The sequence below is a fragment of the Pseudophryne corroboree genome, chromosome 5, assembly GCF_028390025.1.
Source record: "Pseudophryne corroboree isolate aPseCor3 chromosome 5, aPseCor3.hap2, whole genome shotgun sequence".
In the NCBI taxonomy this organism is placed as follows: Eukaryota; Metazoa; Chordata; class Amphibia; order Anura; family Myobatrachidae; genus Pseudophryne; species Pseudophryne corroboree.
The window spans coordinates 334382287-334394709 of NC_086448.1; the positions used below are offsets into that span (position 1 = coordinate 334382287).

The 12423-nt window shown below is 44.7% G+C and overlaps 1 protein-coding gene across 6 annotated transcripts in view; it reads left to right on the plus strand.

The window, feature by feature from the left end:
* The window catches only part of NT5C3A (5'-nucleotidase, cytosolic IIIA), a 236780-nt gene that overhangs the window by 190769 nt on the left and 33588 nt on the right, over nucleotides 1-12423 (plus strand). For all 6 annotated transcript variants that reach the window (XM_063922542.1, XM_063922543.1, XM_063922547.1 and 3 more), the window contains 3 exons: nucleotides 1006-1075; nucleotides 11082-11128; nucleotides 11777-11862. In XM_063922542.1, coding sequence (XP_063778612.1) covers nucleotides 1006-1075; nucleotides 11082-11128; nucleotides 11777-11862 — 203 coding nt within the window. The remainder of the gene's footprint in view (nucleotides 1-1005; nucleotides 1076-11081; nucleotides 11129-11776; nucleotides 11863-12423) is intronic.

The window sequence follows — 12423 nt, forward strand, 5'->3', positions numbered from 1 at the left end:
GGTGTCAAACAGACAGTAATTTAAATGCACTTTCTCCACATCCAGATGATATAAGTAACAATCTACATAGACAGCCCTTTTTAGGACTGATTGCTGAACGTGTGGGCATCCAGCTACATTTATGTTTTATGTGTTTTATGTAGTTTGTCTGTTTTGTTTACCGGTAATAGGTGTTTTTATTATTCAATTTCATACCGTATATCCTTTTTCTCGCTGTATGGCACTTTACCATAGCGAAATATAGAGGATTTCCTTTATAAAATTTTCTTAAAATTAACTCTCATTTTGAACATATAGTTCCAATTACATAACCTTTTTATATACAACTTTGAAGGGATTTTTATATCTATATTAATGATTACAAAAACATTCATATTTATGAAATTTGTTTTAGAATAAAGAAATTATTTTTATTAGCTACGTGTCTTTTATCTTTACTAATCTTGCGCTGGGAATAAAATCCATTTGTATTCCAACCTTGAATAGCGGTATTAGGTAGTGATTCCGCATCCCTTTCCTGAGCAGCATATATAGTAAAGCAAGAATAGTATTCTGTTAGCGCAGTGCCAAACCTCTTTTTCTGTTTGTACTCCAATTTTAAGCTTAATCGCAAAGGCTGTGAATACTTATGTACATGTGATTTCTTCATTTTTTATTTTAAATAAATTTGCAAAAATCACAGTAAAACGTTTCACGTTGTCATTATGGGGTGTTGTGTTTCGAATTTTGAGGGGAAAAAATTAATTTATTACATTTTGGAATAAGGCTATAACATAACAAAATGTGGAAAAAGTGAAGTGCTGCGAATACTTTCTGGATTTACTGTATGAAGACACGGACATTACACCTGACATCTCTAAACTATTACGTACCCCCTTGGGGACTGTTGTTACTTTTTAGTAATGTGTTTTATAATTGGCCACCATGTCTCATTCTAGGCTTCTAGATATTAAAACTTACAGTACTAGGTATAATGTTTGATTTTTTTTTTCTTCTTCTTTTAAGGTTATAACAGATTTTGATATGACTTTAAGCAGATTTTCCCACAACGGAAAGAGATGTCCCTCTTGTCACAGTAAGTGTATTTTATATATCACTATTCACATTACATGTTTCTGTTTGGTCTCCAAATGCTTGCTAATTAAAATCTATCAGTGGTCTGAACCCCAACATTTACACACAACATCTGTGATCCCTTTCTGTATAATATACGTTATGGTAAGAACTTACCGTTGATAATGGTATTTCTCCTAAGTCCACAGGTTCCACAGGATAACAGTGGGATATGATACAGCGGCTTTGCACCAATCGGTCAAAGCTTTTCATCCTCCCAGCATGCAACGGGCCCGTCCATACATCCCTGCCTCCCGGAACTCTGGCAAATCAGTTGTATTCCCAAAGCTCAAGGCAGGAGCATCATAGATGGCCCTAATCAGGCGAGAAGAACACACATACACACCCTTCCGTACAAGAAAGAAGAGGTTAGTGAGTAAAAGGATCCTCAAATCAGGTGCGACAGGGTGGGATCCATGTGGAACCTGTGAACTTATGAGAAATACCGTTATCAACGGTAAGTTCTTACCATAACGTATATTTCTCCGGCAGGGTCCACAGGTTATCTACAGGATAATATTAGCATTCCCCAAAGCAATTTAGTGGTGGGGACGCTCCTGATTGGACAGGAGAATCCTTTGCCCAAATTCAGCGTCATGAGAGGCAAAGGTATCCCTGCATAATGTCTAATGAATGTGTTAATGTTAGACCATGTGGTTGCCTTACATACCTGTTCTGCTGAAGCACCACGTTGTGCTGCCCATGATGGACCTACCTTACGAGTAAAGTGAGAATATGCTTCTGAAATAGTCATCCGAAGCCACCTTGCCAGTGTCTGCTTATCAGCAGGCCATCCTCTCTTGTGAAATCTGTAGAGAATGAAGAGAGAATCTGTCTTTCTGATAACACCGGTAGAATCCACGTAGATCCTAAAGGCACGGACCACGTCCAGCGATGCTTCTCCCGCGGAAAGGCTTGGTACCTGGAAAGCCGGGACTACAATTTCTTCATTAAGGTGGAAATTAGGCACCACCATGGGAAGATACCCAGCTCTAGTTCTGAGAACTGCTTTATCGGGATAAAAAAATCAGAAATGGGGAACGACATGGCAATGCCCCTAAATCTGACACTCTTCTAGCTGACGCCGTGGCCAGTAAAAAGAGAACTTTAGCTGTCAACCATTTAAGATCCACTTTATTGAGTGGTTCAAATGGGGCAACTTGAAGGGCCTTTAGGACTAAATTTAAGTCCCAATGCACTGTAGGAGGACAAAAGGAGGTTGAATGCGCAGCATTCCCTGGAAAAAAATATGCACATCCTGTAAGTTGGCAATTTTCTTTTGGAACCATACAGTCAATGCTGACACTTGCACTTTTAAGGAAGCCACCTTCAAACTTTTATTAATTCCTGTCTGAAGGAATACTAAGACCCCGGAAACTCTGAAAGACTTAGGGGTATATGCAATTCACGGCGAATCGCGGCAAATTATCGCCGTTTTTAAATTCGACACAATTCGACAGGTGAATTCCGGCAGGTGGCTGCCGGAATTCACCATATTCAATGAAAAACGGATTCGACAGTCCCGCGGTCGAAAAACGGCCGATTTGCCGGATTTTGCCGCGATTTAAAAAAACGGGAAAAACACGGAAAAAAAATGGCGTGGGGTCCCCCCTCCAAAGCATAACCAGCCTCGGGCTCTTCGAGCTGGTCCTGGTTCCAAAAATGCGGGGGAAAAATTGGGCAGGGATCCCCCGTATTTTTAAAACCAGCACCGGGCTCTGCGCCTGGTGCAAAAAATACGGGGGACAAAAAGAGTAGGGGTCCCCCGTATTTTTTACACCAGCATCGGGCTCCACTAGCTGGACAGATAATGCCACAGCCGGGGGTCACTTTTATGCAGTGCCCTGCGGCCGTGGCATTAAATATCCAACTAGTCACCCCTGGCCGGGGTACCCTGGGGGAGTGGGGACCCCTTCAATCAAGGGGTCCCCCCCCCCCCCCCCCCAGCCACCCAAGGGCCAGGGGTGAAGCCCGAGGCTGTGTCCCCCCATCCAATGGCTGCGGATGGGAGGCTGATAGCCTAGAGTAAAATGTCAAGAATATTGTTTTTTCCAGTAGTACTACAAGTCCCAGCAAGCCTCCCCCGCAAGCTGGTACTTGGAGAACCACAAGTACCAGCATGCGGGAGAAAAACGGGCACGCTGGTACCTGTAGTTCTACTGGAAAAAAAATACCCAAATAAAAACAGGACACAGACACCGTGACAGTAAAACTTTATTACACACTGCCGACACACACATACTTACCTATGTTGACACGCCGACTGCCACGGTCTCAGACGATCCGAGGGTACCTGTGAAAAAAATTATACTCACCTTCCAGCGTCCAGAGGTACATCCACGTCCAGAGATACATCCACGTACTTGGCAAAAAAAGAAAACGGACACACGGACCACCGGACTGAAAGGGGTCCCATGCTGACACATGAGACCCCTTACCCCGAATGCCGGGACACCACGTGACTCCTGTCACTGAAGTCCCTTCAGCCAATCAGGAAGCGCTACTTCCGTGGCGCTCACCTGATTGGCTGTGCGCTGTCTGTGCTGTGACAGCGCATCGCACAGCTCCGTCCATTATATTCAATGGTGGTAACTTAGCGGCTAGCGGTGAGGTCACCCGCCGGTCAGCGGCTGACCGCGGGTAACCCCACCGCTGACGGCAAAGTTCCCACCATTGAAACTAATGGACCGAGCTGTGCGATGCGCTGTCACAGCACAGACAGCGCACAGCCAATCAGGTGAGCGCCACGGAAGTAGCGCTTCCTGATTGGCTGAAGGGACTTTAGTGACAGGAGTCACGTGGTGTCCCGGCATTCGGGGTAAGGGGTCTCATGTGTCAGCATGGGACCCCTTTCAGTCCGGTGGTCCGTGTGTCCGTTTTCTTTTTTTGCCAAGTACGTGGATTTATCTCGACCCTGGCTGAGGTGAGTATATTGAACTTTTCTTTTCAGGTATCCGTGGATTCTACATGGAGAAGAGGACCGATGTCGGCGTGTGAACATAGGTAAGTATGTGTGTGTCGGCAGTGTGTAATAAAGTTTTACTGTCACGGTGTCTGTGTCCTGTTTTTATTTGGGTATTTTTTCCCCAGTAGTACTACAGGTACCAGCGGGCCCGTTTTTCTCCCGCATGCTGGTACTTGTGGTTCTCCAAGTACCAGCTTGCGGGGGAGGCTTGCTGGGACTTGTAGTACTACTGGAAAAAACAATATTCTTGTCATTTTACTCAAGGCTATCAGCCTCCCATCCGCAGCCCTTGGATGGGGGGGGGGGGACAGCCTCGGGCTTCACCCCTGGCCCTTGGGTGGCTGGGGGGACGACCCCTTGATTGAAGGGGTCCCCACTCCCCCAGGGTACCCCGGCCAGGGGTGACTAGTTGGATATTTAATGCCACGGCCGCAGGGCACTGTATAAAAGTGACCCCCGGCTGTGGCATTATCTGTCCAGCTAGTGGAGCCCGATGCTGGTGTGAAAAATACGGGGGACCCCTGCTCGTTTTGTCCCCCGTATTTTTTGCACCAGCACCAGGCACAGAGCCCGGTGCTGGTTTTAAAAATACGGGGGATCCCTGCCCAATTTTTCCCCGCATTTTTAGAACCAGGACCAGCTCGAAGAGCCCGAGGCTGGTTATGCTTTGGAGGGGGGACCCCACGCCATTTTTTTTAAAAATTTTCCCGTTCCAGCACTAAAAAAAAAAAAAATATATAATAATAATAATATTTTAAAAAATATATAAATAATACTTGTGCCTCCAAAAAAAAAAAAAAAAGTACCTAATCCCTTCTAATATAAATAGATATGCTATTCCCAAAAAAAAAAAACACCAAAAAAAAACATGTTTAAAATTTTTTTTATTGTTTTCACCCTCCAAAGTGTGGCGGATTGAAAATGACGAATTTACTGTCTAAAAGCACTGCTGTCGAATTTCCAAACTTGAATTGAATATGCTTTTGTCGAATTGCAGCACTTGTATCATTGCAGAAAAGTCGAATTTGCAAAAAGTCGAATTTGCAAAAAGTCGAATTTCAAAAAGTCGAATTTTGAAAGTCCGTTTTTTTGACGGAAAGCACTGAATTGCATTGACCATTTTTTTTTTTTGGCGAAAATGACCCAAAATTCGACAATTTCGGGAATTCGCCCGCAATTGCATATACCCCTTAGGGTCCATTTTCCGTTCACTGCACCAATGAATATAGTTTGCGAGCTGAGCATTGTTTGAATTACCTGTTGTGAGAATCCTCTTGACTTCAGGATAGAGGTTTCAAGAGCCACTCCGTAAAATACAGTCGATCCAGATGTCTGTGATAACAAGGACCCTGCATCAGTAGATCTGGACGTTGAGGGAGCAGGAGTGGAGCATCCATCGACATTCTCTGCAGATCTATGTACCATTGCCTCCTGGGTCAAGCCGGAGCTATTAGTTTCACGGCAGCCTTTCCTTCCTTTATCTTTCTCACCACCCTGGGTAATAGGAGGAAACACATAAGCCAGAGGAAAGTCCCATCTCACCGACAGGACATCCACAAAGATTGCTCTGGGATCCTAAGTTCTTGACCCATATGCGAGTACTTTGTTGTTCTGTCGGGACGCCCACTTGTCTACTAGAGTCTGGAAGACCTCCGGTTGTAGAGCCCATTCGCTTGCCTGAATGGCGTGTCGACTGAGAAAATCCGCTTCCTAGTTTAGGAATCCCGGTACGAGCACTGCGGACAAGGCTGGATGATGAAGTTCTGCCCACTTTAGTATGTAACTTACCTCCTTCATCGCTTTTCGGCTGCGAGTTCCTCCGTGATGGTTAAGGTACGCTACTGCCGTCACATTATCCAAGTGGATATGAACTGGTTTTCCCCGAAGAATGTCATTTGCCTGAATCAATGCCATGTATATGGCCCATAGTTCCAATATATTTATTGGCAGGCAACCTTCTTCCTTGGTCCATTTCCCCTGGAAACAGAACCTTCCTAACACTGGTGGTCATTCAGAGTTGTTCGCAAGTTGCCGATTTTCGCTATGCTGCGATTTATTGCCAACTGCGCATGGTACGCAGAGCGCATGCGCTTTGTAATTTAACACAAAACTTAGCTTTTTTGCTGTGGCTTCTGCGGCGCTTTTCATTCGCACTGGTGTTTGGTAAATGATTGACAGGAAAGGGGCGTTTCTGGGCGGCAACTCAGCGTTTTCCCGGCGTTTGCAAAAAAACGCAGGCGTGTCAGGGAAAAACGCGCGAGTGCCTGGAGAAACGGGGGAATGGCTGGCCGAACGCAGGGCGTGTTTGTGACGTCAAACCAGGAACTAAACGGACTGAGCTGATCGCAATTCGTGAGTAGGTCCGGAGCTACTCAGAAACTGCAAAGAATTATTTAGTAGCAATTCTGCTAATCTTTCGTTAGCTTTTCTGCTAAGCTAAGATACACTCCCAGAGGGCGGCGGCCTAGCGTGTGTAATGCTGCTAAAAGCAGCTAGCGAGCTAACAACTCGGAATGAGGGCCACTGTTCCCTAGCCCTGGAGACTGGCATCTGTTGTCAGAATTTCCCAATCTGATATCCAAAAGGGTCTCCCCTTGTCCAGATGGGATGTCTGTAGCCACTAGGCTAATGACCTTCTTACTTCTATTGTAAGAACCATAGTTTGCGTCTTTATCGTCTGATGCAACCCATTCCATTTGGCAAGAATCAGATGCTGGAGAGGCCTCGAGTGGAACTGTGCATACTCCCATGATGTCGAATGTTGACACCATCAATTCCATCACACGCATTGCTGCGTGAATGGATACCTTTTGACTGAGTAGCAAGTCCTGACTTCTTGACTGACTTGGATATCTTGTTTAAAGGTAAAATTACTCTCTGAAGACTTGAATCCAGTACAGCCCCCAAGTGAGTCATCCGCTGTGACGGAACCAGAGATGATTTTGCCCAATTTATGGGCCACCCGTGCCTTTGCAGACACGTTATTGTCTGTTGCAGATAACATAAGACCATTTCCTTCGACTTTGCCAGGATTAAAAGATCGTTGAGGTATGGAAAGATTCTTATCACCTTCTGGCGGAGATAAGCTGCCGTTATCACCATTATCTTCGTAAATACTCTGGGGGCTGTGTCTAACCCAAAAGATAGGGCCTGAAACTGAAAATGCTGTTGGAGGATGGCAAACCTGAGATGGCACGGATGGGACAGTGCTATAGGAACATGTAGGTAAGCATCCTGTATATCGTGCAGTACGGTTGGTGTAATGGTTAGCATTACTGCCTCACAGCACTGAGGTCATGGGTTCAATACCCACCATGGCCCTAACTGAGTGGAGTTTGTATATTCTCCCCGTACTTGCGTGGGTTTTCCCCGGTTGCTCCGGTTTCCTCCCACAAACCAAAAAATATACTGGTAGGTCAATTGGCTCCCAACAAAATTAACCCTAGCGTGAATGTGTGTGCGTGTGCATGTGGTAGGGAACATAGATTGTAATCTCCACTGGGGCAGGGACTGATGTGAATGGACAATAATTCTCTCTGTAAAGCGCTGCAGAATATGTGTACGCTATATAAATAACTGGTAATAATAATAATATCCAGGGATTCCATATAATCCCCTGGCTCCATGGCCAAAATGATGGAATGTAAAGTCTCCATATGAAACAGAGGTACCCAAATGTACTTGTTCAGCACTTTGAGATTGAGAATGGGCCGAAATGACCCATTTGGTTTCTGAACTAGAGTAAAATCCCTGTCCTAGTTGCGCAGGAGGAACTGGAATGACTACTCCTGACTAAAGCAATTTCTCAACTGCCTCTTGGAAAGCCCTGGCCTTCGTCTCTCCAGAGACGGGCTGGTTCAATAAAACCTTTGAGGAGGGTGCTTCTTGAAGGCAAAAGCATAACCTAGAGATACCGCTTCCTGCACCCAGGCATCTGTTGTAGACTGCTGCCATATCTGTGCAAACTGAAGAAGTCGGCCCCCCACCCTGGGATCCCCCAAGTGGAGGCCCGCACCATCAGGCTGATGGCTTATCTGTTTTACCAACCAGTCCTCTGGTAGCCCAATGCTTTTTAGTCTTACCAGACTTGTTGTATTGGGACTGCCTGCCATCACTTTTTCCTTTAGCTTTTCCTTGAGACCGAAAGGGTCGAATAGCCGGAACTTTAGGTTTGAAATTGTATGTGGAAGGAAACTTTACCTTCTTGGAGTGTGCTTCTGACGCCAACATATCTGTCAATTATCTACCAAAAAGAATATCTCCAGAAAAAGACAAAGATTCCAAAACCTTCTTAGATTCTGAATCGGCTTTCCACGTACGTAGCCAAATTGCTCTGCGATCAGCTATTGTTGAAGCTGATGCCCTGGAGGCAATAATACCCATATCCAATGCTGCTTCTTCCAAGAACATCGCAGCCTGTTTTATATGTGCTATATGGGATTTTTGCTCTGTAGATGCTATTAAAAAATCCCCCTCCAATGCATCAGCCCAGGCAGCCACTGCCTTTGTCATCCAAGCTGAAGACATGGCTGGCCTTATGACTGCCCCAGACAGGGAAAAAATGGTTTTTAAAAAACCATCCACTCTCCTATCCGTGACATCTTTTAATGATGTTGAAGGCAATGGTAATGTAGATTTTCGCACTAATCGAATCATGTGTATCTACTTTAGGAGTCGCCTCCCTTTTTAAACAATCCCCAGCTGGAAGAGGATAATTGGAATTCCATTTCTTAGGAATTCTAAACTTCTTATTGGGTGTAGCCCAAGCCTCTTCCATGATTTCTGTCAGCTGATCTGACCCTGGAAACTCAGTCTTAACTGTTTTGGGACGTTTAAACACAGGTGCCTTGGTTTTTAACACAGGCTCTGCTGAATCCTCTAAGGATAGAATGGCTTTCATTGCTTTAATGAACTCTGCTATATCCACTGAGCTGACACCTTCCTCCTCTTCGTATGCCGAAGTAGAATTTATTGAGCTTTCATCCTCCGATGATTCCTCATCTGAAACATGTGTAGCCTGTGAGGATGAAAATATACTTACTACTGGCTTATCAGCATGTTTCTTTTGAGAGGCTGCTGGAAGTGATAAACCGCAGGTGGGAAGCTGCATGTAATAGGCCCTACACACTGGGCGATATGAACAATCTTGTTCATTAATGAACGAGATACCGTTCATATCTTTCAGTGTGGAGGCACCAGTGATGAACGATGCGCGGCCCCGCGCTCGTTCATCGCTGGTGCCCCGACGCTTGTGCATGCAGGCCAATATGGATGATCTTGTCCATATTTGCCTGCACTGCTATGGTGACGGGCGGAGTGAAGAAACTTCACTCCCCCCAACGCCAGGTCGGCCGTATCCGCCGCCGGGCAGCTCGGCGGCAGATCCCGCAGTGTGTAGGGCCCATAAGGGTTAGTCATGTAACATATCCTTGGTACAGGAGTTGGAGGAATTATCCTTTCAGCTATATTGGATAATGTCTGTGCAAACATAGCCCAAGGTGGATTAACCTGCACCTGAATCTACCTTGTATTTTTCAAGAGAGCCTGGTGAAAGCTAAAACAATTTGCACACAAACCATCCTGAACCAGATCCTGAGAGGTTAACACAGCTTTGCAAGACAAACATGATATGAGTGTTGGTGTTGCTGTGAGTGTATCTTCCTCACCTTTGCCGCTCTTAGACATGATAAATAATCAACACTTACACAGTGTTCTACACAATTTGTGACTGTAATCACTTTAAGCTTGTTTTGAAGTGACATACAATCCTACCCTACCCATGCACCAGCATTGAGGATCGGATTAGAAAAAACTGCATAATAAGCAATGAGCACATCATCAACTACATTTCAAGTATGTAGGAGAACATATTACTGAATCATGTTTAAACAGATCTACCGTATTCAGACGCATAGCGAAAGAAACAGTAATAGTATACAGACACACATGCAATAGGCACTTATCTAACTATTCATACACAAAAAGGTAGAGACTCTCCTCGCTTCCAGGACCGATCAATACATTTGCGAACGCTGAGTGAATCAAAGCGCTACTAGTGTACACTGCCCTTCTATGAACCTATAGTGAACACAGATGCACCCGTCACACAGCCGCCTAGGCTGCGACTGGGTCCCCTTCGTGTACAGCGTCTGAGACGGAAGCAGAAAACAGTTCATAGCATGAGACTCGGAGGAAACTGGTCATGAACCGGGGGGAGGGGCAACCAGGAGAGCGTCTGACTCCCCACTGCTGACATCAACCCTAGGGATTGTGGCCTCAGACTATTCCTGGAGCCTCTGATCCCTATGGCCTAGCGCTGGTGCACCCAAGGTGGCAGCTGCGTCAGCGACTGTTTGGTAGTCTCCTCCCAAAACAGTGCGGCTGTGTCCGTATTCCCCTTCTAAGCGGAACCGATGCCTTACTTTCTCCCTGTGTTCCGGCCACAGCCTGGTAACGTCTGCTGGACCTGCTAGTATATCCAACACAGACGCCCACCAAAACAGCACTGTACTCGTGGGTAAGCGTTGTCGCGACCTGGCAGAGAGTTGTTGGAGCGACTCTTTCTAAGGTACGTATAAGATGCTTTTTAGAAAGATCACTCATGAAAAAATAGTAAGACTATAAAAATAAAATAAGAAAGCTTAGGGCTGCTAAAAACCAGCAGCCCTCTGACCATGGTCCGGCTCCTGCTGCACCAAATAAAAAACTGATTTGCCTGAGCTGGGAGGTGGGGATATATGGATGGGCCCGTTGCATGCTGGGAGGCTGAAAAGCTTTGACCGAATGGTGCAAATCCACTGTCGCTTCATCATATCCCAATGTTATCCTCTGTGGATAACCAGTGGACCCTGCTGGAGAAAGAAAATAATGTGCTCCCTTTAGTTTTAAATCAGGAAAGTGGACAATTGTGCTTTTTGTACACATCTGGTGGATAGTGAAGTAAAAACCATTACCATATTCAACAATTTCAGCTAAACTTTTTTTTTTTACTTTTTATCCACAGATGTTATTGATAACTGCAAATATGTAACTGATGAATGTCGAAAAAAGGTTTGTAGTCCTTATCTCTGTGTGAGTAGGAGTGTGATACCCTTGTTTCCTGTTACTTTATTTAATCAGCAAATATTTAAACTAAGAAGAGCAATAACCTTTACTTACCTATGGTTTTTATGTATCCCTGTATGCTGAATATTCAGGACCTATGCTTAAGTTTGGTTCATCACAGTGCTGTTATACGTAGGAGTCCAAGCATGGATTTATAGAAAGAACTCTTGAATGCATTCCTCCGTGTAGCTCCAGATAAGGGAAAGTTGGTAGCTCTGGATACTTTTCCCCACATTTCAGGTGAATGTGGGAAAGACTGATACAGAGATCATGAACCTCTTTTGGAGAGATGCTGGGTAGCACGCATACAGCCATTTCAGCCAAACGGATGGTGAAAGAGGGAAAAGCATAATCTACTTTCCACTATCTGTGCTTCATCTTGTGCTTTCTTTAAAGACGTGTGTATCTGGGCATCGTCTCTCCTCTGTTCACCTGTCAAAAGTGGCACCTGTGTGTATGTATCTTATGGGCAGTAAACAGCCATATGCTCTTTTCCACTAATAGAGTACATATTTTTTTTATGCTTTTGGATGTATAACTAAATATTTTTGTTGCTCTGTCTGATGTGCAAACTCCTCCTTCTATTTCTTTTAGTTATATGCACTGAAAGAGAAATACTATGCAATTGAAATTGACCCAAACCTTACAATTAAAGAAAAGTACCCATACATGATTGAATGGTAAGTCTGACACATACACAGCTAACTTGTTACTCTGTCAGTATTTATTCCAGTGACATTGTCTACGTTTTACAGCAATAGCCTGAGGAGATAGCGGATGGGGGCAGCCACATTTCAGGGAGAGGAAAACTGGGAGGAGATGTGGGCAGAGAAGGTGGGAGTGCTGGGCCCCAGAATGCATTATGGCAGCCCTATCAAAAAATACGGGAAAAGGGGAGAAGATGATACTCTGCACTAGTAAATGATAGTTTTATTTATTTGTAAATCCCAAACCCTGTGTATTGATGTGTTGGTATGAACTTTTGATAACCTCTCAATGGTTAGACACTAGGACATGAAGAGAAAATATTAATTGAAGAGCAATTGTTATAGAATACACAGATTCTAACCTATTTTGTAGTAAACACTTTACTACAGAGAACAGTTCTGTAAACCCCATACACATTATTTTACAATCATTGTAATTCACCTCAGACACACTTATCTTTGGACACGGCTAGAATGCCTGTTAATGTTATTGATGGCACCGCTCAGGGGCGGATTGGGATGGGAAACCAGGCT